Below are 26688 nucleotides of genomic sequence, written 5' to 3'. Positions count from 1 at the left end.
GTGCCACTCACTGCAGGCTCATCTCATGGAACCACCCAGGAAGCTGGTACTGCAAATGTCCAGATTTCACCAGTGAAAAGGCTTATGGGTTAATCTGCCCATAGTTAAAAGAGAGCACAGTGGTGGCTGTGTCATATTCTCTTAACAGATCTGGCATAGTTTATTTATTCATTCCTCTACTGGGCACTTAACGTTATTTCTAATGATTAACTTTACAAAGTATGCCCTGATGGGCATCCTGATATAAAGTCTTTACTTCCTTAAAAAAATAAATGACTTCCTTAAAAAAAAAAAAAAAATTGACCCAGTGAAACTGCTGGGTGACAAGCCCCATACTTTGTCAAGGTTTTGATGCTCACGGCCACATGACTCACCCTCCCACCCACAAGCCCAATGCTCCATCTCCCTGGACCCTCCTCGTTTGCTCAGTAACTGCTCTGAGAATGACTGAAGCCCAGCCTCTGAGCTGCACACACAAGGGCGTGGTGAGTCGCTAGCACGCCCCAGGCCCTCTGCGAGGAGGGGGCGGCTCATTAGAAGGAACCAGAGCCGCACTTGGCCCTGGGTGTGCTGTTACGGCGACTGAAGGGTCTATATTCATCAGCACAGAGCGGTCCGTCGATTGCGGCAGCACAACCAGAGCACGAGTAGGCACTTGGGGACTGTATGTGCTATTGTCCTTGGAAGAGGGGAGCAGGATAACAAACGTGTGGGCTGCTGGTTTTTCTCTCGGCTGTGACTCAGGACGTGCTGCTTGGGGATAACGGAGGAGAAAGCAGCCCTCTCAATGCCACCCGATGTGCACACGGATGGAGGCGGCCTGACGCAGCAGGCCGGGCGTCTGCTGGTCCTGGCAGGGCAGCATCTTTTATTGATCGTGAACACTTGAGTGGGCCCTGGTTACCTCTGCGGCTGCAAAACCTCCCCCAGCCAGGCCGCTGCACCTGCCCTTCCCCGTGGAGACCAATCAGTGCTACCCTCTCGTCAGCACACCCTGATTCCCTGCCTCCGAAATTAAGGCGACGGACGTGAGGCAGCTATGCGTCACAGGTGGGAACTACAGCTCCGCACACAGGACGACATGGCTCTGTCCACACGGGGCCTCGTTTCCGTGGACCAGTGGTCACTGGGGACCCACCAGCTCTCATGAACCAGCGCTGTTAAACGCCTTGCCTTGCTTCATGCCGCAGCATCAGTTTCCCAGGTAGCCTGGCCTCTCCGGCAGGTCGCAGTGGACGGCACACACAGAACTCTCCAGCGCCCTGTGGACCAGGATCCTCCCCTGGGGACAGTCAGAGGCTTCCCGTGGAGGCCTCACGCACCCTCGTGCCCAAAGCTCCCACCAGGCCTGCTGGCCACTCTTCAAGGGTGACGATCCAGAGAAAGGGGCTGGACAATCCTTGACCAGTGCTGTCAAGAGAGCCTGCACTGCTCCGGGAGCTGGGCTTCACTGTGCAGAAAGCAAAGCTTTTAAAACTGAACCTTCTTCACGGCAGTCTGAAACAGGGCTGAACGCTGGTGGCCGGCAATGCATTTAAAATGTTCAATTTGGGGGTAATTCCTTGGCAGTCCAGTGGTTGGGACTCCGCACTCTCACTGCCAAGGGTCCGGGTTCGATCCCTAGTCAGGGAACTAGGATCCCACAAGCCACGTGGTGCAGCCAAAATAAATAGCTAAATAAAAATCTAAAAATAAAAATTTCAATTTGTTTCTAAAATTTAAATATTGGGAAAGACCACGAACAACATGGATTTGCAGCTACTCGTGAACAACTGGTGCATCTAGTAACCTGGGGCGAGCAGTCCCACACAGCATTCAGAGGGCCCGCCGCAGACCCCACCACTCCCTGACGCCTCTACCCACCGAGGCAGAGGCAGGCAGCATCCATCACTGTGCTGCCACCAAGGTCTCTTACATGCGAGCCAGTGACCCTGGCAACATCTGCCTGGTGCTATGAAGGAGAACACAAAACGTGCCCTCCGCCTGGCCAACTCCCGCCCCCTGCATACCAGCCACCGCACCGCACCTTGACGGCAATGCCTAGTAGCCCCTCTCAAGGTTCTCCTGAGCTCCCCCCTCTCGGGGAGCCACCATTCACTCTACCTTCTCAATAAACTCAGGATCACCTACAGGAGGCGGGAAACTAGATAGCCAGGTTTGCTACATCAGACACCTGTGCTGTACATGTGGTATCGAGTGACGGGCCGCGGCCTGGGGTGGGGGCTTCCTGCCCTCTTTCACAGGAGACAAGTGTCAGCTGCTTCTCGTCTGTGATTTGTGGCCAAGGCTGCCCAAGGTTGTTAGATCAAGCTGAGCACCACAGAACTGGTCCAGGGAACCCTTCCCCAACATAAAGGGCTTCCTGTCGCTTTCCATGATGGAGTAGCCCCAGGCACCCTCGAGTGCCTCCCAGCCCAGGTGTCTGTACTTGAGTCGGGCTCCATTTCAAGCCACAGAAAATCAAAGGCACTTGGGAGCCTTGTCCCCTCTGGAGGCGTGTCCTGCAGCATCCGCTCACTTCTGACAGGGCAAAGGCGGAGGTGGAGGGCGAGCTGCCGGGGTCCAAAGTTGGTGGGGTCAAATCCCAACCCTGGTACTCCATGGCCACGCAGCCGTGCACGAGGCCCTTCACTGCTCGGAGCCTTGGATTCCTCTCGACGGGGTGAGACTGTGGTCCACCATGGGACAGGGCAGAGGGAGGAGGGGATCTGTGTGAGCTGCCGAGGTTGCTGGAACCTGCAGGTGCCATCCTGGAGTGGAGCGCCTGTCCCACGGTCCACAGGAGCCCTCGCTTCCAATAAGATGCACAGCAGTAATCATCACAACAGGGCCGATTAACGATGACGGTGATGACGGCGCGGCCCCGCAGAAAGCACCGTGCTCTCACCGCCACTGAAGCCTTCACTTCAGATTCTGCTTCATAAATACAGACTCAGGTGAGCTGGTCTGCGGGGCTCTAATTCTACACTATCATGACAGGCTTTCCTGGCCTGACACTCAAGACCTCCTCTGTTTTACCTCATTTGGAGGCCGGCTCTCCTTCTCCCCAGAAATCACTGTGTAAATGGAGCTGAGTTCACGGCCACCGCCCCCCTACCTGCCCACCCCGGTCATAAAAGCAAAAACACCAGACTGTGGCTGGGAGGCTGCGGCAGAGAGACGCTCTGACTCGAGGCGCTGGGCCTCAGGGCCCATCCCAGGCTGCCCCCTCCAGGTTTCACACCGAGGAGACCCAGAAGGTCAAGGTCCCAAAGAGCAATAATGTTAAGATGCAGTTTACAAAGGTAGGAGGGATACACCCACCAAAGGAGAGGGTCAGAACAAAATCACAACTAAGGATGGGCATCCCTCTCTCTCTAGCACTTCAAAAATACAAGGTACAGTAAGTCCCCTACATATGAACCTTCAAGTTGCAAACTTTCAAAGATGCATAAGTACATTCCATCAACATCAGGCGTGAGTGAAATTGCAGCTTGCCCTGCATCTCCTATTGCTGATCTTTCAGCTCTACCATCTCCCACCTCCTCTCCCTCCTCCAGTCAGTAACTCCTCCTGCCTCTTCACTCAATGCCAGCCTGGCTCTTAGTGTATGACGACCTCTGTCTGGGGAAATGTGGCACGGAGGGGCTCCGTGCAGCCGGTCCTGCCAGGCCAGGGCTGCACCTCGGGCGGCGGGCACTCACCTCGGGGTGTTGCTGTTCTACCCAGCACCGATCTGCACAGAGGATGGGGCTTATGACAGCACCCAGGGACAAGCAGAGGCCTCCTGTGCGCCTGGCAGTGGTGCAGTATCAGGGGGACTTGGTCCCCCAAGGAGACGAGGGGGGCACATGGCTGTGCTCTCACCTTTGCCACGGCCTGGCCCTAACAGCAGTGGAAGTCAGGGGCAGCCCCTTTTTTTTTTTTTTGCGGTACGTGGGCCTCTTACTGCTGTGGCCTCTCCCGTTGCGGAGCATAGACTCCGGACACGCAGGCTCAGCGGCCATGGCTCACAGGCCCAGCCGCTCCACGGCATGTGGGATCTCCCCAGACCGGGGCACGAACCCGTGTCCCCTGCATCGGCAGGCAGACCCTCAACCACTGCGCCACCAGGGAAGCCCAGGGGCAGCCCCTTTTGACTGCCTGGATTGGGGGACAGATTGATAGCCCCAGGAAGATAGTCACATACACACCCAGGCCACATGCCACTGGGCAATCATGCTGGGAAGAGGATTAAAGCCAGGGGTCCTCCAAGCCCACCCCATCCCGCAGGCCTCTCGCTGTCTGGGGCTCTTCTGACAGCGGCACCTACAGCTGGTGAGGGCCTGTGGGAAGGGCCTCCCAACGCGCGAAGGCCCATCCAAGCCTAATCAGACCTTCACAGAGACGCCCTTCCTCCGAGCAGCTCAGCGGCCACATCCAAGGTGTAAGACACCGGCGACCAGGTCGGGCACTGCCCCAGCGAAGCAGGGGCCTCCCAGGGAGGTCTGAGAGGCATGTTTCTTGCCTGCTCTCTCCAAACAAGGGCACTGCTGAGGGGGCTGGTGGCTGGACCGTGCTGTCCCGCGATGTCCAGCCAGGCTGTTGCAAGGGGAGGAGTCGGCCACTACTGACCTCGTCTGTGTACTGGACGTCGTCCACGGCGTACTTCTGCTTGAAGTGCTCCTTGGAGTGGATCCTCAAAAAGAAGCACAGAAAACGCCAGCGTCAGGGTTTGGCCGCAGCTGGGTCCAGGCTGCCTTCTGAGCTCAGGCCAAGAAGCCCCGGGCCCATCCCTGCCCCAGCCGGCACCTGGCACCGAGCCGGTCTGCCCAACACAGGCTTGGAGGGCAAAGGACACTGGGCCAGAGTGACTGCTGAACCCCACCTGCATCCCTCCCCCCTCCCCCAGCCAACCTCTGCTCCTCCTGCGAGCTCGTGACCCCGGCCGCCTGGGGCCAGCAGCTGAGGACAAACCTCCCTCTACTACCAATGAGAGCCCACCCACGCCGGGCAGCCAGCCAGCCCACCCACGCTGCCTCCCAGGCCCCCACAGAGCCTCTTTTAAAGAAAAGTTTAAAAGTTAACATTTTAAAGAAGCCAGTAACAGTATTACTCACTGTGATGAGAAACATTCAAGCTTACTCATCGTCCCTGAAAAATCAGCCAGTGAGAAGACAAAGACGCAGGGCGGAGGAGGCTGGGTAGCCCTTGCCCGCCTCACAAAGGGCTCCTGGTCACGGCTGCACTGAGCAGGGCTGGTGGGTCCAGCGAGCACCATCCCCACCCCCACAGCCTCTTGGTAGGCAGATGAGTCAATGTCACTGCTGGTGACAGAGCTCACATCAGGAGCTCTAGCCGCCTGGAGGAAGGATGTCCAAGATGCACACACACACACAGACACACACACACAGACACACACACACACACACACACACACACACACACACACCCCGTCCCACGCCTGGGCACCACATCAGCATGGGGGATTCACTCCCATCCTGCCTGTGATTGCATGATATTCTAGTCACCAAGTGTCAGATCTGAAAGAAGCCTCAGAGGAAGTAGCAGATGGTTTTCAGATTGTGCTTCCTGGGCTCTCAAGGGTAAGCAGACGACAGGCAGGTGGAGGTGCCAAGGACGGTGTACCTGGGGAGGCCCGTAGGGGACAGGGAGGGAGAGCACTTTGGGACTCGGAAATGACCCCTCTAAAAGCAAGCTCCACGTGCCTCTGCAACACCACTGATCAACCAGCACCGCTACCCAGGGAACAGATTCCCACTCCCCTCTCTGAGCCCTGCGCCGTTTTCCTCTCTGCCCCAACAGGCGTCCCAGGCCGGACTGTGGCCCGGAAACACAGAGCACAAACCAGGGACGGATGGGTGGCCTTGGGGGTCAGCAGCAGGGAGCTCACAGCCGTAGGCAGCGAGCCAGGCCGGGGAGACAGTGGTCCGCTAAGACCGGCGGCCTGGTGCCCCGAACCCTTTTTGCTTTACTGCCCTCTTGGCTTCTCTGAAGCGGGCACTGGGTATCAAGCTCCCGCTGGTAATTAACTCTGCACGATCCAATTGCATTAGCTTCTGCGATTGAGATGGGACTCAAAGTTAAAGGGCCAAAGGCTGTGCCTCCATTAGCACTGCCTGTAGCAGCCACGTGGGGCAGGAACTGATGACAAGCACCTTGCCTGGATGCTGGAGGCCCCGGCTCCAGGGCTTACTGCAAAGAGCTCGCTGACCCTTTGCTACCAAGCACTGACACCCTCAGCACAGCTGACCCTGCAGCCATTCACAAAAGCACGTGCCAGAAAGGCAAGAGGCAGGGCCACCGGTGTCATCACCACATTCACGCTGACTGCCCCGGCTCCAGTCCCCGCTCAGGACAGATGCCCGAATTCTCGGCAGCTCCCCAATTCACCCCTGGTCCCCAGTCACTTCATCCCCTCCAGCTGTGACAGGCATCAAAGGCAAACCCCCAAAATATTCAGGAAGAGCCAAGGACGTGCTTTCGAGACCAGCCTCAATGGTCTCTACAGAGGGGCGTCTCGGCCATTAGCCTGGACACTGGCCTTTCACCTCACCTCCCGTCGGGGACACGAACTCTCCCAAGCTGTCTTGCCAAAGGACACCTCAGGAAACGTGCTCCTGCCTGCCCTACCTGGGAGTCTTGGCAGTCAGGACTCAGCAGAGACCCAGGAGGCTTCAGACCTGGGAACATCTCCGTGTATTCAGCCTGAGGTCAACGTCTTGACAAGGTGGAACCAGAGGAGGTGGGGGGACAAGGGGGAAAAGGAGAGGAGAACACGAGGCAGCTGTGATCTGTGGGCGGCCCCAGGGCTGTGCGCTTGCCTGTCCACCCCTCACCTACCAGCCACGAGCCACTTCACCTGCCACGGGAGCCAAGGAGTGGCAAGGGCCAGCCAGCCCATGGGGGAGCCGGCTGAAGCCATCCCAAAGTCCAGGAGCAAGTGAGCCCAGGGGCCAGCTTCACCAAATGCCCTTTGCCCACCTCGACGCACACTGGGCCTCAAGGGCCCCAGATCGCCCAACTAGCCACAGGCCTGGTTCTCAGCAAGAATAACAATTTGACAGATACAACCCGAAAAGCGGGGAGCATCTTTTCCGGCACTTTGCGTGTCATTTTTTCTTCTAAAGGGCAGAGATAATTAAGTTTGAATAGTACTTATTTTTCTTGTTTGGGGGCCAATTATAGTAAAAATCATTTAAATGTCACCCTAAGAGGTAAGGGTGCCATGCCACCACGTCAAGCCAGCCAGCAGAGGGGCAGGAGGAGGAGTGGCATGTGCCTGTGAGCCCTACAGAGCTGGCTGGAGTGCCGGGCCCACAGCAGCCTCACAGAGGGCTGCATGGAGCCCTGACTGCAGTTTAGGGTCCAGCAGGGCAGCTCATGCCAGACCCCGTCGTGTGGGAGATCCAAGTAGAAGCAACTGGATGGGAGAGGATGGGTCAGTAGGGAAGCCGACCCTACCCCAGAAACTCTTCCCTTCAAAAGGAAGGGGCAGCTCTGGCAGGAGAGAGGAGGGAGGGTGCCACTCAAAAGGGTTTGTGTCTTCAAGAAGGAGCCAGTGTCTGGGAACCCGGCCCACGCAGGCCTCTTTCACAGGCAGCTGGGCCCAGCATGCGACAGGGGAGGCCTTTCCCAGAACTCAGGGTCAGGGCAGGCGCAGCGAGTGCCCACACCCCGCGCGGGCCCTCCTGTGAGAAGGAGACTCTCAATTAATGCCCACGGTGCAGACACAGTGGAGCCCTCTAGGAAATGAAATTTCCAAGCGCAGGTCTAGCTGGCAAGCTGGGGCTAATGAATAAGTAACAGGGCCAAATCACAGCCGTCACCATCCATCTCCAGCGGCCGGAGCTGCCCGCAGCCACGTACAACGCAGCGGCCTCTCCTCCGGCTCACCGCCCGGCACCCCGCACTTGCCCCAGAAGGAAGTCGGCAACCATGTCAAGGCTCTATTAGCTTGTTAGAGAAAAGCAGGGCTCTCCAAAGCTATGCAGGCGCCTGAACCTGGGCGGCGAGGCAGCACTTCCCAGAGAGGCCGGTGAGGAGAGCAGAGGTGATGGAGAGGAGGCCCGTGGGCAGCAGAGGCCGGGGAGAGGGGCCAAACGCCTCGCCAGGCCTCAGGCTGACCGGGGTCAGGCTCCCCGCAAACCGCCTGGGGTCAGAGCCAAAGGAATTCCCTTGGCCCTCCTCAGGAAGGCCTGCACCCCTCATCAGTGCCCGGGGCGCCTTCCCTAAAGACGGGGGAGCCGGGGCCAGGCCGTCAGGCTGGCTGAGGCAGCCTTCGTCCTGTGACCCAGCTGTGTGTATGGGGTGGGGGCAGTGACTGTGAAAAAGTACACCCCAAACACCCCACAGACACACCACCCCACAACCCTACACCACACACACACACACACACACACACACACACACGCCAAACACCCCACAGACACACCACCCCACAACCCTACACCACACACACACACACACACACACACACATACACACACCCCAAACACCCCACAGACACACCACCCCACAACCCTACACCACACACACACACACACACACACACTCCACCCCGCCCACACACCACCCAGCACACACACTACACCACACCATACCCCAACAAACATACCCACACACATCACACATGCACACACACTGCAGACACATACACACGCACCACAGCGCACATCAGCCCCCATCCCAGAAAGTGCAGTGCTCGGGGCCTCAGCTCTGGGGACAGCCCCTCCTCCCTACAAAGCCCAGGCCAGCCACACTGTCTCACGTTCCAAGCCCGAGGCCTCAGCCAGGGATGGGAGCAGAAAACCGCCAAGGCTCCAAAGGTTCTAGGAGGGTCGCCCAACCTGGCCCAAAGTTGCTCACCCTCTGTCAGTGCTGCAACTGCCCAAGGAGGCAATTTCCCACCTGCTTAGAGGACCCCAGACACCCCAGCAGCCAAAACTGCCATCAGCTGAGGCCGATTCTGACGCAAATGATGGGAAACACTCTCACATCAAAAAGACACCTGGGCTTCCCTGGTGGCGCAGTGGTTGAGAGTCCGCCTGCCAATGCAGGGGACACGGGTTCGTGCCCCGGTCTGGGAAGATCCCACGTGCCGCAGAGCGGCTGGGCCCATGAGCCACGGCCACTGAGCCTGCGCGTCTGGAGCCTGTGCTCCGCAACGGAAGAGGCCACAACAGTGAGAGGCCCGCGTACAGCAAAAAAAAGACACCAAACTTTTGTAAGCAAAGACCCCAAATAAAAACAAAATAGAAGCTCCCACACTCCTGTCCCCACAAAGGCCCGGGGTGAGGAACAGGCGGAGCACCAGGCTGCCCACGAGCCCCCGGCGTCTGCAGCCCTGACAACAGGACAGGCTGTTTACACGGAAAGCGGCAGATCTACAGACAGGGGTGTTGTTTCCCTGGATGACTTTGGACTGCAGTGTCTGCCAGATGGATTTTCAAAAGCCATCAGACAGAGACTCAGAAGGAAGCTGGGGAGCTGAAGCTCAAACGTTCAGTCCAGTGGGTCTGGACTGCAAAGGCCAGGTAATCCCATCAGCCTCGCTCCCGCCCTATTGATCATGAGCGTCTGGAAACAGCTACACACATCACATCTGGCTGCTCCCCACCTCCAGCCCCAGACAACCAACCCCTTCCACTGCCCTGTTCCCATCGTGCCTTCTCTTCCAAAGGCTTGGGACGTGGGGACTAGGGGAGGGTCACACCAGAGCAGAGGAAGGGAAAGGCCTGCCGGGGATGGGCACGGAGGGGAGCCAGGTCGGCAAGAGACAAGGGGCGAGCTATCTGCTGCAGAGCTGGAACGCCCGTTGGGACCAGCTTGCGTGGTCTGGCCTGCCCAGCGCATACATGGAGCCTTTCCAAGAGGGAGACCCACCTTACAGACCCATTTGTACCCTCCAAGGTCCGTACCAGACAATCAGCTGCCCTGGCAAAGCAGGGACAGACTAAATGAGAACTTTTTAACAGTGGCTCTAAAACCCAGCTGCGGTCAAAGTGCAGAACATCATTCCTGTATTATTGGAGATTATGCTCTAGAACAGCCAACCGATAACAGCTGCTCCCCGACCAATCAGGTCCTGGGTTTTAGACCCTCAAATCGGGACCTCCCTGGTGGTCCAATGGTTAAGACTCTGCACTTCCACTGCAGGGGGCACGGGTTCCATCCCTGGTCAGGGAACTAAGATCCCACATGCCGTGCAGCTTGGCCAAAACAAAACAAAAACCCTCAAGTCAAGTGCTGTTTGGCTCCCCAGATGATGGCTGTGAGGAGGCAGGGTGAGATTTGCTCAGCTTCCCCCAATGGAGTGTGCAGTCCCCCAGGCAGGGGCCACGCCCTGGAGGATGTCCACCCTGCCCCACGGACAGGCACTCCCTGACTTAGAGTTAGCTCTGCATAAGCAGCGGCAGCAGCAGTCAGAAGAGGGGACGCACTCAGAGCCCCTCCACACCTCCTGACAGAAACTCACCACCGTCCACGCCCACGTCTCACCGTGCTGCATCTCTGACTGCAGCGCTGCTGAGTAGTGGGCATCTCAGCACGCCCTGAGCCAAGAGGCGGGGCCACAGGGAGGCTGAGAGGGCAGCCAGGCCAAAGCCATGGGTGCCGCCCAGGCACAGGAGCCACTGGTAGGACGGGCTGAGGCTATAGCTCTGTGATCACCTCAAGGTGCGGGGAGGGCTCCGGGACAATCTCCTCACGGAGACCAGATCTAAACTCTCACCAGGAAACTCCTCCAGCTACCAGGCTTTGTGACAAATCACCCTGACACGGCAGCGGAGTAAAAAAGCATGTGTCACGTCCACGGACTCGGAAGGTCGGTGCTCGGAACAAAGCCCTGAGGGACTGGGGCTTGGAGTCACCCGCTCCAGCGGGCGGTGCTGGCTGTCAGCGGGGCCTCTGGTCCCTCCACGTGGGTGAGTTTGGGTTCCTCACTGAGTGGCGGCTGGGCTTGAGGAGCGAGAACCAGGTGGAAACCGTAGCACACTTCACAGTCTAGCCTCAGAGGTCACACGGTGACACGGCCACGTTCACGCATCGAGGCAGTCACCCGGGTCCTGGCTGAGCGCGGGAGGAGGGAAAAGGTTCCAGCTCTCCATAGGGAGTGGCCACAATACTGTGGACGTTACTAGCTGCCTGTCCCCAGCACCCTCGCCGCCCATTTCAGTGTCACAGATGTAACCACTCCACAGTGACCATGATGTGACCATGATGTCACAGATGTAACCGCTCCCCAGTGACCACCACTGTGACCATGATGTCACAGATGTAACCACACCACTGTGACCACAGCCCTGCGATGCCTCACGAGGGCATCACCGCCGTTCCACAGATAAGGCATCGGAGGCCCGACAGTGGCCAGACCCGCTCCCCGGAGAAGCCCGCTGAGCTGTGGGAGCCCTTCCCTGGCCCTCTGCACAGAGCAATGTCCCTGCAGCAGCCGGCTGCCTTATCATTCAAACCAGCCGCAGACCCACCAGCCTACCTGGTACTGAGTATTTTGGGCCCACGAGGCAGCAAAGGCTGCAATGTATACATTAGCCCAGAATAAGCACTCTCCTGGCAGAAACGACACGCTGGAAGGCGGCGAGCATTTGGCAGGATCCTCTGATCGCCTCAAGCATCCCCAGTTAAGTACAGCTTCTGCCTCAGTGCCTCTGAGCAGGCAGGAACGGCTTCCGCGAGGGGTGGACAGGGCCAAGGGCCCTGAAGCTGGCAGGCACCACAGATGATGAGGGAGGCAGCCGCTCAGGCTCACCCAGGCCTCTGGCCTCACACTTCTCCCACAGCACGGCCCTAGAGCACGACCCTGTCTCCCAGGTGAGCCAGCTGAGGCAGGGCCTACATCCTGGGAGCCACAGAGCCTAGCCCAGAGGCCGGCAGGCGGGAGGCACACAGTAACGCCCTGCACTGCACGTCAGTGATGGGCTTCAGAGAAGGGCCCCAGGCTGCCCTCCCCACCACGCCCAGGGAGGGGCTGCCTCCCAATGACCCAGGCCAAAGCCTCGGGCATCTTAACAAAGCTGGGAATCCGGAATTTCAAGATTAATAATTAATAGTACCTCCGAACAAACGTGACCGTGACCGTGGTCTGTGTCTCCAGCTCTGACACTCCTTCCCAGCAAAGGGTAACAGGCTCTGGCCCAGAGTAGGCTGTTAGCGGGCCTGCTCACTAACCCTCCCCCTTGCTAATTCTGCCTCCCGCCCCCCGCCGCTTGACACCCACAGCCCAGGCCCTGCACCCACCCCCACCCCAGCCAGCCAGCAGTCAACAGGCACGGTCACACGCCCCGGGGTGCTCCGTACTTTCCCATCCAGGTGGCATGGCTGGCAGGTAACCTGGGCACGAAGAGCGTCGACATCCCAGTGTCCACGTCCATCGTGCCGTAGCAGCCTGGCTCGGTGACACCGAAGGCCCAGTGAAAGAAGGACTCCTGTGGCGGGAACAAGGACCCAGGTCACCCCGTCAGCAGGACAGCAACGTGAGGTGCAAGGAGAGAGGTGGGGTATCTGACCGAGCGCTTTCCTCCCCGCACCCTGGAGAGTCAGCTCGGGCTCCCTGGCTCTCGGAGCCTGACCCCCAGCCTCACACCACCCTCCACCACAGCACTCTGCCCCCCTGCACCAGCTGCAGGCTGCCGTCCCCTCCTTCCTCCTGGCTGGCTGCTCAGAACCTGCTTCAGGCCCGTGCCCCAGCCCCACCTGCACCCCACCTCACCGGCCACCCGCGTCAGGTCCCAGACAGGGCAGGTTAAGACACGGGTGCCCAGGAGCACCACAGGTTCGTCTCCGCCTTGCCCGCACTCCCCTCCCTCCCCCCACCTCTCTGCTACCCCCACTGCCTGCAGGCAGGCAAGATGCCACCTTGACTTAGACGCCCAGGCCAGGCATCTGCTCAGAAACGGACTCCTCCGTTTAGGACTTCTTCCTTCCTTCTCCCACCCCCGGGGCAGCTGATGACTTCAGTGTTTAGCATTAAACACGGAGCTAAAATAGCGTTACAAAGGTATGAAGCGGAGGAGGCGCTCTTCTAAAATTAATCTTGCATAGCACCAGTAAGAGAGCCAACAGCTGAGTTTAGGAGATCGGTTTTTAAGCCACAGACTATGGAAACCTCAAGAAGCATCAAGACTAGTCCGAGAAAACCTATTTAGACCCGCACGTCTCCAGCAACAGGGACGGCAGGCTTGCAGCTGCAAGAACGGCGCGGCAGAGGGAAGCCCTGCAGGAGGAGGTGCTTTCCACGGAAAACACTGGGCCGTGGCTCCCGGCAGTGGATCTCCGCCCGTGCCCTGCGGGGTGGACGCTGTCCAGCTGCAGAGGCCACGCCTTACCACCCGCTCTCCACACTTAGCTACCCTCTGGTTCCCCTGCCTCCTCCCTGACCCGGATGCTGGACGCCCATGTCCTCTCGGCTCTGCCTGCCCCTGGGGAGTTCCCAGCGCATCAGACCTCCAGTCAGGGCAGCGCAGGGAGGAGAGGAGAGCGCTAGACTTGGGGTCGGGAGATGGGTTCTAAATAATCCCAGCTCCACCTCTAGCAAGTCATTTTCCTCTGAGCCTGTTTCTTCATCTGTAAAGTGGGGCCGGCTCAGGGCCCTCCTGGCTTTCTGGGTGAGCTCCTCTGTCCAGTGTCCTCGTTCTCGTTCCTGGGAACCGAGTGATGCCAGTGATTCTCAGCTGAGGCCACCACATCCAAGCTGGCTTCCTGCAGCTGGGCCACCCCTGCCCCACAGGGTTCCAGAACCTCGAGGAGCCCCTGGACCACTTCCCAGAGGAGGAAACCAAACCCCAGTGAGGGTCACAGGGTCGGCACCGGCCAAGCCGGGACCAATGCCCGGGCTGCCGACTCCTGCTCAGACCCTGCTCACATGCCTCCTCCCAGGACCTCTGCAGCCCCCGTCCTCCTTGCTGTGGCAGAATCTGGCCCCAGGAACTCAGCCCGCCCCATCTGCACCTCTCCCGGGCCAGGGAAGGCTGCCCAGCCCGCCCTCTGAGGTCCAATCCTGTGGATACTACCCCCGAGCCCAGAAAGCCCATCCCAAGCTCCACCAGTCAGAATTCATGCCGGCCTTCAGGGCTCACACCAAATACTGCCTCCTCCACGAAGCCTTGCCTGCTTGCTCTCCCAGGAGCATCGTCTCTCCAGACTCTGACCTGAGAGAGCTGAGGCTGGCTGGCGACAGCCCTGACCCCTACAGAGGGGGCTCCCTGGGGACCCAAGCCTCGGCCTGCTTTCAGAGAGCCTCTTCAGGGTCCCCCAGGGGGCAGAGCTGCCCAGGCCCACCAGGCCTGATGCTGGAGGAGGGCAGACAGCCCACAGCGGGCCTAGTGCACACTCAGAGATGTGGGAGGCTGCCGGCTGGGCTCACCTGGCGGAAGACGACCCCGGTGTCGGTGCAGTAGCGCTGAGTCTCCTCCCCTCCCTGCAGCACCACGACAGAGCCAGCCTGCACCGCCGGGTTCTTTCGCAGACGCTCACACAGGCGCTGCCTGTTCAGGGCAAAGAGCGCCAGCGGCACCTTCAGGGTTTCGTTCCCCAGCCAAAATGAGGGTCTGCAAAGACACAAGCACAGGCCGCCACGCAGGCTTCTGTTAGCATCACCAGGCGCGTCCCCCACCCAGAGGCAGGGCCCCCATTAGCACGTGGCAAGCCGGTCCAAGCTCAGCCTGCCCGTGACCTAGAAACAGCCCCTCACTGGGCCGCCGGAGGACCACGGGGGCTTGTCAACCACACCCTCCCCTCCTGTCCCTGGGCACTGGACCACAAGCGGGGAGGAGAGGCAGCTGGGTCTGTGTGACTGGTAGACGGGTGCAGCTCACGGAAGGAAAGTCTGCAGTGGTGTGCAGACACACCCCCAACCCCCAATTCCAGCCCTCAAGGAGCTTCCCATCCACGCGAGATCTGGCCCAGACGACACTGGATCCCTGCCCATGTGTCTGCAGGCCGCCATCCTCTCTGCAAGTCACAGACCCAGCAGCCTGGCCTGTTCCTCACCTGAGCCGGGACACCCACCTGTCCCCAACACATACACAACACACACACACACACCGAGGGCACGCAGCACCAGGCCCTAAGCTGAGCCAGGCTCGCAGGTGCCACACGAGCAAGGAGGAGGCACAACACGGTGCACCCGGAGCGGCAGCCCTCGGGGTGCTGGCCCTGAGGACGGCGGGCAGCAGGCACTGAAGGCCAGGCGGAGCCAGGCCTGGCACAGCAGGCGGGTGTCCCTCCTCACGCCCACACTGGCTTCCCTTTTCACTGAGAAAACACCCCCTATCCTCCTAGCACCCACTCTCCAGACCCCTCCTCCTTGGGCCCCTCTAGACAGCTGCTCCCACCCGAGGCTGCCCCTCCACCTGGGCATGGCCTGCCCCACCCCTCGCCTTTCTCCCCACCCCCGCCCCCCAAGTTGCTCCAGCATCAATTTTCCCCTCTCAGGACCATTCTCAGCATCCAGACATACAGGACCCTCACCCGGCTTGAAAATAAATAGATAAAAGCACTCCCCTTGACCCCCGTGCTCGCCAGCCGTCTGTTTCTCTCTCCCTTTGCAATAAATATGCTCTGAAGAGTCACCCAGCCCATCCCCGTGTCCTGGCCGCCCGTGCTCTCCTCAATCCACGCCAGCAGACCTTGGCCCACCCCCTCCTGCACTACAGCCCCTGCCAGGCCACAATGGCCCCGTGCTCCTGAATCTGCAGGTGGCTTCCCAGTCCTCAGGGGGCCTCGGTGCCCAGGACACTGGAGGCCACGCTCTCTGCTGAAACCCGGCCCCGCACCGGCCCCTCCGGGACCCCCTCCGTCCTCAGCTCACCTCCAAGCTGGAGCCCAGACCATGTGGCTCATCCCCATCTCCCACCCGGACAACTGCAGGATCTCTTAGCTGCTCCCGGCCCCAGCCTCTGCCACAGCCTGGTCTGCACCCACCCAGAGGGACCCTTGAAAAGTGGCAATCCCAGCAGGCATTACCCTGCTCAACCCCTCCCCGCCTTCTACTGCCCTTACAACATGGTGCAGACTTACTCCCAGCCACAGGCGCTGAGGGGAGCCGCACAGGCATCCCACCCTTCCCTGACCTGCGAGGACGCTCCCACTGGGGGCCTCCACTGCTGCTGTTCCCTGTGAGGAATGCTCTCTCCCAGGGCCTACCAGGCTCACATTCTTGCTTTACCCAGGCCTCTGGAGAAATGCTCCCCCTTCCCGGGAGCTTTTCCGATAACCCCATCCAAACCTATCCGCTACTCTCTTCCCGCCTCTCTAGAACCAGCATCGCTGCCGAACAGTATATATTCACTTGCTTGTTGTCTCCCCGGGTAAAGTGTAAGCTCTGTGAGGGCAGGGACCTTGCCTCCTTCCCGGCACCTAAAATAGTGCCATGTGAATGACTAAACAAAGGAAGGAAGTGCAGTCGTAGCAAGCGGGCCGGGGGCCAGCAGTCAGGCAGTGGGTGTGACGTGTGTTCGAGGGAGGCCCTGCAGGCTCTCTGGCCCGCAGGCAGCAGGCATGGAGGTCCAAGAGGGGAGGGACAGCCCAGAGCTGGTGCAAGGGAGGGGGCTCTGCCTGGGGCTGCAGTGAGAGTTGGGCAGATGGCACCTGCCCTCACGGCCCCGGGGCACCTCCCACACTCACCTGGCCATGGGACCCTCAGAGGAAGGTGACACCTCCTGCACGTCTTGGCTCCAATGGTACTTTCTCAGGATAGCTTTCCCTGGCTTCCCTCTCTAACCTTGCATCTCTCTCCCCGGCCTGTCCCCCCACTTAGCCCTGGGCCAGGCTTCCCCCACTCGTGTCCCCAAATCCACTCGCCCACTCTGTCCAGGCCTGGCCCACGAGGACCTCGTTAGCTCCAGGAGGATTTGGTGACTGCGAGGCAGAGCAAGAGGCTGGAGAGTGGGAAGAGATGGCGGAGGACAGAGAATCCATTCCCGGCTCCCTCCCTGGGGAAGCCTGGAGCTACAAAGGCCGCTCATTCTCCCCCCGCCCAGCCTGCCCACGGCTGTGTAAGCCCACCCTGCATTACACTCTCTTCAGTCACCCCTCGGACTGAGGCTCGTCCAAGTCCCTGCTGAAAGGACGCGTTCACTCTCCCACATAAATGTGTACTGGTGCTCGCTGGTGAGGTCCGCCTCTGTCCACTAGAATGGAAAGCCCACGAACAGAGAGATCTGGGTCTGCTCTGGTCCCTGCCGCCCCGTGCTAGCACTATGTTTAGCACACAGCAAGTACTCAATAAATATCTGCTGAGTGAACCACTGTCACAAGGTGGGGCCACCCACAGAGCTGTGCGAAGTTGCCACATCAGCCCCAGAGGGGCAGGAAGCAGAACCCTTGGGCCAGCCTGGCCAGGAAGGGTGGAGGGGTCTTGCCCACCCCGCACATGCTGACAGGACTATAGCCTCCCTGCTGTCCCCCTTCCCGGGCATGGGCCCCACTCACCCTCCTGGGCGGGTGGACACAAGCAGCCAGGGCTTCCTCTAAGCTGTGCCACTTGCTTGCCACGCTCAGCCACAGGGATGAAAGGACAGAGGTGACAGCTCACAAACATGCCAGCGCCCCAGCTGGCCGTGCTATCAGGAACTGAAAGTGCAGCCACCAGCACCCGTGCACAGAGTCCCCCAAGCTCCCTCCCATTCTTTCCCCTCACTCAGCAAAGCCCATGGAGGGGCTGGGCTCAGGGAAGAGCCTCGTCTCTACAGACTCCCAGCGGCCCAGAGTGAACAGCACCAAGGCACTCCTGCAGATGGCCTCGGCCAAAGGTGCCTAGACCCGTGCAGACTCAACAGCACAACTGCCTGAAAGTGCCCAGCCTCGGCCAGCGGCCTGCACAGCCCCACCCACCTCATCCCCCCCACCCCCCCCATGCCTCACGCCCCACACACCTTCTTCCTTAAACACACCAGCTACCGGGTCCACCTGGACTGCCACCACGTCCCCACCTGGAAGGCTCTCAGAAGGGCTGGGCTTTGTCTTATCCAGAACCTTCTGAGAGACCCAAATTCCTCAGGGCACCCAGACAGGACCTTTGTGGCCCAAGGGCCAAGCAGCCCAGGTCAAGACAGGAAACTCAATATGCTCCCCCCTCCTGTGAGCATCAGCTGCTCCTGCAAAATCTACAACACTATCTAGTCGTCCATGGGCTCAGCCGGAACAGAGGAAGGCAGCCTGGCCAGAGCCCCCAGGCACGCCGACGGCTGCAGTCATTCATTACGGCAGGGTACCCCAGAATCAAGGTTGATAGAGACATGCCCTTTGATTTCTCATGACATAAACCAACCCCTCAGAGAGAATGTTGGGCCCAGAGCCATCGCAGGTGGCTTCTCCCTGCAAGTTCAGCAAAAGCAGCACCCATAAAACATCCCCAACCGGTTTCTGCCGGAGCTTTTGCTAACTGGCACCCGGAATCCAAAAGGCAAAAGCCAGGTCGTCCCCAAGTCCAAGTATAAATAAGGCACTTTACTGCAGGCAGCCAAGGGCACAGGCAACGCCCAGGGAAGACCGCAGGGGCTGGCAGACGAGGGCTCCAGGGTATCAAAGAGACACACAGAACAAGCTCCAGCCCCCATGGGCCAGCCCGCCCCCTGCCAACTGCTAGAGCCCAGGACACGGCCAGTGACCAGCCCCCGCGGGAGGTGTGATACCACTGCTCCGAAACTCTCCCCTGTCCCCCAAATCAGTACTGAGTCAGCCCCTCCTTTGACCTCAATGGCCACCTGCAGGGTTCTCACCCAAGGGATTCATGCACAGTGTTCAGGGAGTCCACCTACTTGGATGGGAAAAAAAATTATGTCTTTAGTTTTTCTAACCTCACCTTTAACATTTTCTTCAACTATTAATGTAAGCAACAAACCACAACAGTATCGGCAGTGTGTGAATCTGTCACCAACAGAAATCAGAGGTATTTTCATGTCACCTTACTGACGTCACAGTACCTCAAAATACCACTTTCACTCATCACTACTTCAACACTAAGGTGGTTCTTAGACCTGCTGCTTTTATTATTTAATGTATAAAGAAGCATATACTACTATACCACAAATTTATTTCTTAACATCTTTATAATTGTATTTCCATATAATTGGTTTTCCCTGTAATCCTCTGTATGTTATTTCGTCACGCTGAGAGTCATGTAAAGGTCTCACGGATGCCCATGGGGTCCACAGCACAGACAAGGACAAGATCCCTGCACTAGGATGTGACACCACTTCTGGATGGGGCCATGCTGCTAAGCTTCCGGCAAGAGAGGCCAGTCAAGGACCGCCTGCTTCCTTGGCCACAGCCTCCAGCTCAGGCCAGGCACCGAGCCCACCGAGCCCTCCGGCTGCCTGGCAGCAGGGCCAGACCGCTCACCCTGGCTGGAGGGGCCTCACGGCAGCTGGTCAGCATCTCCCACCCTGCCTACCTTTCTCCTGAGGAGGGTCGAGGGGCTAAGCACACACAGGGACCTGTGTGGAGTCAGACCAGGCCTGGGGAAGGGCATGGGATGGCAAAGGGGCACTCAGTGGCCAGCCTGCCTCCCACAGACCCACCCCTCCCCCCAGCCCCCAAGGTCAACCCAATGCGTCTTCTCCAAGAGCACCAGGTTCATATCAGGGTGGGGACGGGCTCTGATCCAGAACCTGGCTCCTCCAGATACTTGCCCTCCAGAAATGCTGACTCCAGCGTGAACTATGACCCCACAGGCACACACCCAGGGCAGCTCACCTGCTGCTTATCACTGGGCAAAAGCCCTCTGGGCAGCAGCTCCCTGAGAGTCACTCAGTTAAAGAATTAAAGATACTCCTTCAGAGATACGGGGATATATGTTTATGTAGAGCTGATTCACTTCGTTATACAGCAGAAACTAACACACCATTGTAAAGCAGTTATACTCCAATAAAGGTGTTTTAAAAAAAAAAGATACTCCTTCACCCTATTCAGAGTTCTGTTCCCACTCCCACCCACAGCTCCTTTCATCAATCACTGAGGGCTCCGTGCAAAGCAGGATGGCATGTTGGACTAGTGTAAAGTAAATCCTCCTCTTATTCATTAGGCACTGTGTCACCTAGCACCAATCACTGGGCGGCCACAGGGCCCTGGAGACACAAACTGAACTGGTCCCTGGGCTCCAAGGATGCCGGAGAGACATGAAGGGGAGCAACCTCTCACCCAACCATGATGGGCAGGAGCGCAGATGTAGAAGAGCATCCTCCTGCCAGTGGGAAAAACTGGGATTCTCTGGAATATTGAGCAGGAAGCCTTGACTGGAGGTCAGGAGGGAGGGGGGTCAGGAAAGACTTCTAGGAGGAGGAACCATCTGAGCTGAGTCTGCAAGTATGTGAACAATATGTCAGAGGATGAGGACTCTCCAGGGCCAGCCGGTGAGTGGGCAAAGGGAGGTGGAGAAAGGAAAAAGCCATGTGGGGGAGCCGATGCAGCAGGTCTGGCAACAGCAGAGAAGTCTCATCTCTGTCCATGGGAAGCTCGAGGCATGACTCAAGGGGAAGGCAGGGCTCCCTCCCACCAAGTGATATTGGATTAGGGGAGGGGCTGGAGACGACCTCACGGCAGACTCTCTGGGGGCTGTGGGACCCTCTGTCTCAAACTTGAAGTCCCTGCCCAGGCTGGCAGGACAGAGCAGGATCAGCCCTTAAACACTGCCCAGAAGAGCTTCTCAAGTTTCTAGTTGAATCTGAGATACCAGCTTAGGGCTTCCACTACTCCCCCCATCACGTGGAGCACACTCCAAGCACCCAGGCCTCCCTGGGCCCAGGGTCTAGAAGGACTCTCCAGGCAACCAAATCCAACTTCTGGGGAGCCTGTGGCTGTGACTTGACGGTATGGTGCCTCATTATGCCTGACACTCTGATCTGTCCTGTGTATGCAGCTGGGCACCGAGCTTTGCTGGAAACACACTGGAAGCCTCTTCCACTTAAAGAATCTGCTGGGCTCTAAGTGTCCAGCAGGGTAACCCATACCAGCCTGGGACGGCTCTTGCCAAGCAGATCCTGCCAATCGCTGGAGGCTACCTGCACCTGTCAGGTCTCCCTTCCGATTACACACCTCTCCAAGGCCTCTGTCACTCAGTTTTCCTGCTCCATGGCCCAGAGAATCAGTTTTGCTATAAGGGCCCTCCTTCCAGGATTCAGCCAGCTCTGGACTCACGCCCATCCAATCACCAGCCTGGCTCCCTGTCTCTTCAGGAGAGCAGCAGACCTCAAGCCAGCATGGAGCCCTGAATCCAAATGCAGCCCCTGGAACTCCCTGTGACCACCTGGTGGCCCAGATATAGGGGTAATTGACCAACATCTGGGCACTGGCCTACACCTACTGCTCACTCTGCTCTTTAAGACAGGGTCACAGCATTTCCCTGGTGGCGCAGTGGTTGAGAGTCCGCCTGCCGATGCAGGGGACACGGGTTCGTGCCCCGGTCCGTGAAGATCCCACATGCCGTGGAGCGGCTAGGCCCGTGAGCCATGGCCGCTGAGCCTGCGCGTCCAGAGCCTGTGCTCCGCAATGGGAGAGGCCACAACAGTGAGGGGCCCGCATACCGCAAAAAAAAAGACAGGGTCACAGGCTGGGTTCAAGGATCTGGCCCTAGATTCCTTGACACTCATCTGGGACTTTGCAAGCATAGCTCTCTGCCTCAGGGGTGCTCAAGGACTAGCACAAATGTCATCCAGGGAGTGAAGCCTACCCACACTCTCCTCTGAGCTCAGAATCCATGCCCGTCAATGGCACACACCAAGACTAAAGGCATGACATCTACCCCAGTGGCCCATGAACACGTAAGGGTAGGCCCAGTACTGTTCCTGGAATACAGCAGGTGCCTATTAAGTGTTTGATTTGCATGTCCTAAGCTCTCCCAACCTTGGAGTTGGGGGCCAACTGAGGGGGCCATTTTCTGTTGCCACTCTCCCTACCTTCCAAAAACAGAGATGCATTTAGTCCACCAGTTCCCCCATTCTGATCTCATTTCCAGCCTGGCATCTGGGGCACTGCCCTCTCTCTACCACTCCCCTTCCCAGCCCCCAGCATCTCCAGGCCCAAATGCCGCCCCCATAATTGGCCCTTGCCCTGAACTCATATATAGCCCAGGGGATAGTCTTCTCAAAAGCAGATCTGAGCAGATTAAAAACCCTTGGAAGTTTCCAGTCCCTTAGGACAAAGTCTGGAAAAGCCAGCTGGGACACTGCCCTCCAGCACAGGGACACGCTCCACTGTCCCCCGTCCCCAGAACACTCTGAACTCTCGACCTTTGTTCAGATGTTCTTTCATCAGGGACACTCCCCAACGCTTCAGTGAGCCCACCTGTCCACATTTCCTGCCACTAGGACCATTCACCATTCTTTCATTCAGCAGAATTTATGAAGCATCTACTGCGTGCAAGACATGTACTAACAAGGTCCAGGAGCACAGCAGACAAAGGCCCTGACCTCACACTTTAAATGGAGAGAAGACAAGAAACGAGTTGTTTCTTTTTTTGTTGTTATGTACTATATAATTCACCAGGTGGTGATAAGAGTAGGATAGGTGCTTAGGGAAGTCTTCTCTGAGGAAGTTCCATCTGGCCCTGAAGGAAGAGGAGAAGTGCCCCGCTAGGGAGGGGATTCCACGCCCATCTCAAACGCTGCCTCCTCCCGAGGGCCCCCAGGTCCCCAGCGCCCTGGCAACGCAGTCTTCCCATCTGAGGGTCGTGACCGTGAATGTGAGCGTGGGCCCCACCTCGGCCGCACAGTGGGGACTCCACACGCGCGGGTGGGGCCTGAACGCCACTGCGGCCCCGAGGGAAGTGGGCAGTGGACAGGCAGCTGACTCGGACGCGCAGCCAGACGCCCCGCGCTGGACGCCCAACCCGCGCGAAGAAGCGCGCTGGCCGCGGCCACACTGCACGCCCGGCGGGGACGCGGCCCTGCAACGGGGCTCTCAGCCACTGTCCAGCCGGGAGGGCCAAGCCCCCGCTCCGCGCCGCCATGCAAGGGCCGGGGACAGAAGCAGCACTCACCCGGTGGCCGCCGCCATGCTTGCCCGGCTCCAGCGTCACGTGAAGTGAGGCGTCAGCTGAGCCCCACCGGGTCCCACTTCGCGGGGCGGGGCCTGGGCGGGGCCGGGAGCCATTGCCCCACCTCCTCTAGTGAAAAGGCTCCGCAGGACCCGGAGGGGCGGAGCCCTGAAGGAGGAGATGAATCTATCTACTCGCCGGCCCCCGGCTGCAGGCGAGGGGCGGGGCTCGGGTGGAGGCAGAGGCCTTTCCAGAATAGGAGGGAACTTCCCGGCCCAGTGGATACCTTGATTCTGACCCTGACCTGGCGTCCCAGCCTGCCCAGGGGAAGGACACCTTGGGAGAGGGAGCCTCTGACCCAGTCTAGGGACGGGGCAGAGGTGACAGCTGTTGTTTAAGAAGGGAAATGGCTGGAGCAAAGGCCAGGGCAATTGGAATAAACTAAAAGTTCAGTGTCCAGGAGGGGGGTGTGGGAGTGAGAGGTGCAGCCTCAGAGGTAAGCAAGGGTCAGATCTTGCACCGCCTTGAATATGGGGCTGGGGAGTTAGGTCTGTTGGGCCCTTTCCAAGCTCCCTCAACTGCAGAATGGAGAAGGACCTGGGGACAGGGAGGCCAGTGAGGAGGGCTGGGGAGAAGTGGGCACAGGGAGGGCACAGTTCAGGAGAACTGTGGGCATCCCCCTCTGCCCTGCTGGGTACTCTTGTTGGGTGCAGTGTCCTCCAGAAGGCTGGGGAGTGGGACAGGAAGGGTGGTGGTAAGTAGATGTTCCAGGGGAGCTCCCTGTGTTGCCGGTGCCTTAGAATAATAGTAATACTAACAGGTACGGAGCACTCAGTGTGCCCCAGTGCTTTACAAATGTCAGTTCACTGAATCCTCACAATAGCCCTGTGAGGTAGGCTCTGTCCTTAATGCCGTTTTACAGATGAGGAAACCGAGGCCCAGAGAGGTAGGTAACTCACCTGAGTTCACACAGGGGCTGACCTCATGCAGTAGTGACTTGATAGTGATTCACACTGGCTCAGTAAAGGAAGGGGCCCCAGGGCTGGTGGGAGAGGTTACCCCTTGAGTCCCAGCCCCCACGAGGGTTATGCAGATGTGTGTGGACAGGATGTGAGGCCCAGCACGTGCCCATGGGCTTCTTTACCCCACCCCCAGCTATCTCACAGCTGGAAGTAGCTTCTCTTTGAAGACCTTGGGTTTGGGAGTGCCTCTTGTTTCTTTGTCAGAACAAGGATGTGGGTCACCATGGCTGAGCTAGGGAGGCCCCAGGGACTCGGAGATGGAGAAGCAGCTGTTGTTTGTTCCCACAAAGCTGGGAAGAGAGCAGGCCCCTTAAAGAGGGGGAGGAATCAAACCAGAGCATAAGCAGGGTGGGTGACACAGCGTGCCTGCTTCAAGTCCTAGCACCATCCCGGGTTTACTCATCTGACAGGTGGGGGCTAATGGTATCGCCTCACGGGGCTGCTGTAGGGTTTCATGAGCAGACATCCAGGCACCTTCAGCCTGTGGCACAGCTAAAACGGCCAAAGCCATGAGGAGGAAGGTGGCACCTCCAGACAGCCCTTCCCACCTCCCTGACCGAGATAAGACCAAGGAGAGTTGATGGAAGAGGGAAACTCCATCCTTCCTCCCCCTTCCCGCTTCCTCCAGGCAGGACCCCAGAGACGATCTGTCCACCCTCTTGCCAGTTTCCAGGGAGGAGAGCAGAGGTATAAGCCCCACACCCCACTGCCCAGCCCATTGCCCTGAGAACTTGGACCCACCCCCCACTTCCTATTAAGCAGTTTCCCACCTTCAGCTAAAGAGACTGGACACTTTTTAAAAATAACGAAGGGTGAGCAGAATGAGCTTCTCGTGCTCTTTTTTTTTTTTTGCGGTACGCGGGCCTTTCACTGTTGTGGCCTCTCCCGTTGCCGCTCCGCGGCATGTGGGATCTTCCCGGACCGGAGCACGAACCCGTGTCCCCTGCATTGGCAGGCAGACTCTCAACCACTGCGCCACCAGGGAAGCCCCTCATGCTCTTTTGTGGAAGGAAAACCTGCCCGGGAGCTAATCACAGCCCCTGCACCATTTATTTTGACAAAAAATATGTGAAAATTAAGCCAACTGCCAGCTCTGCGTGTTTATTAATATGAAAAAGAAGTAATTATCCTAAACAGCCACAAGATAATAGGGGGAGGGCACCTACCAGCTGAGTGGAGCTCCCTTGTTTGTGGGCAGTGCTGGGGGGTGGGAGCGGCCTGCCCCTGATTCCTGCCCACCCTGGTCTGTCTGGATGGAGGGTTTACCCTGCCAGTGAGCCTGGCACAGAGGGCTGCCCTGCTACTGCTCACGCCTCCCCATCAGAGACTCTGGCAGGACTGTCCCCACCCGCCCCCCACCCCTGATCAGGGCTCTGGCAGGGGCTCCAGGAGAAGCAGCCTTGGGAGTGGGTGAAGATTACTCATGCAGGGCCGACCCTGAACGCTGCAGGAAGCCAGGAGGCAATTGGGAAAAGATTGATTTTAGAGAGTTGGAGCCAGAGAGTATAAATCAGCAAGGGAGAGCTCCAGCCAGCACACTCAGGCCTCACACAGCGTCCCCTCTGAGGTCATAGACTGTTGGTTGAAACAGTCTCCCCTCATCGTGACCTACAAGTGGCTGGGAAGCGTTTGCGCTCAGCCAGCCCAGTGGCCAGGGCATCACGACTCTCAGGAAGTGCCCTGCCCCAGCCAGAGACCACAGAGAAACTTGGTCCCAGGAAGGCTTCTCCTGGGAGCTCCCGTGGCTCCCTTTGTCCCTGTGACACTGCCAGGTTTCCCTGCTCTGCCCGCACCGCTCGACCTGGGCACAAAGCTCTCGCAGCTCCATGGACCCTGCTGATGGCTGGCTGCCTGGAGATGGTTGGCCCAGAGGTGGTGACCAGCCAGGCTCTGACTTGGGGCCTCGCAGGGGCATCCCTGCAAGAGCAGGACACGGGCCCCTTCCATCTTCTGCTCCATCTGAGGATGCTGGTCTGCCGGAAGGCTCTGTGTGACCACACTGGATGCCAGCTCTGCCCTTACTACCAAGCGGTCTCACGTGCCAGTCTGGGAGGGGATGGGGCCCAGACCCGGCGCTGGAGGTCTGGGCCGAGGAGGAAGAGGGGCCCTCCGCACTGGCCCCAAGGAGCCCACCATCTGGGAGGGCCGAGAGCAGGGCTGTGTGACGAGTTGGGGGTTCCTGAGAGATTCTGAGCAGGAGAGCAGTGGGGTCCGAGCCCATATCTGGCGCAGGAGGTGCTGGCAAGAGGCTCTGTGCTAACTGCATGGGGGCACCAGCCTCGGTGGTGAAACCCACACAGGGCGGCATGTGGGGTTTTTGTGACTATTTGCTTCTGCTGACGATAGAAGACTGGGCTCAGGAAACTAGCACCGAAGAGACTGAACAGAAGGAAGAGAAGGGTACAGGCATGTGCGGGTGGGAGAGGGGAGATGGGGGTGGCAAAGTCTAACCCAAGCTCTTCCCTAGTAGGGAAGGAAGGAGCGTGATAGAAATGAAATGCCCAGGAGACCACCTCTCCATCACAGATCTGGCGGATCCCAGCCCTCAGCCTTTGCAACATCGCCACAGCCGTCACCACCATCCCTCAGCACCCCCAGAGGAGCCCCACACCACGTCACACTCCTCCTGCCCTTCCTGGCCCCGCCCAGCCCTCCTGGGTATCCATCTTCCTGCAGGAAAGAGGCAGGCAGCAGCCC

General features: G+C 58.8%; 1 protein-coding gene across 1 annotated transcript in view; it reads right to left on the bottom strand.

The window, feature by feature from the left end:
• PEPD (peptidase D) overlaps positions 1 to 23069 on the bottom strand; it is a 114551-nt gene extending 91482 nt beyond the window's left edge. Inside the window, exons 1-4 of the mRNA XM_067720967.1 lie at positions 22973 to 23069; positions 14360 to 14543; positions 12295 to 12422; positions 4594 to 4657 (exon numbers count right to left, since the gene is read on the bottom strand). Coding sequence (XP_067577068.1) covers positions 4594 to 4657; positions 12295 to 12422; positions 14360 to 14543; positions 22973 to 22989 — 393 coding nt within the window. The 5' untranslated portion in view covers positions 22990 to 23069. The remainder of the gene's footprint in view (positions 1 to 4593; positions 4658 to 12294; positions 12423 to 14359; positions 14544 to 22972) is intronic.
• Positions 23070 to 26688: the final 3619 nt, after the last annotated feature.

The sequence above is a fragment of the Pseudorca crassidens genome, chromosome 20 (assembly GCF_039906515.1).
Source record: "Pseudorca crassidens isolate mPseCra1 chromosome 20, mPseCra1.hap1, whole genome shotgun sequence".
NCBI classification, from domain to species: Eukaryota; Metazoa; Chordata; class Mammalia; order Artiodactyla; family Delphinidae; genus Pseudorca; species Pseudorca crassidens.
Note: the sequence above shows the minus strand (reverse complement) of the source record. Positions and strands in the feature narration are given on the sequence as shown.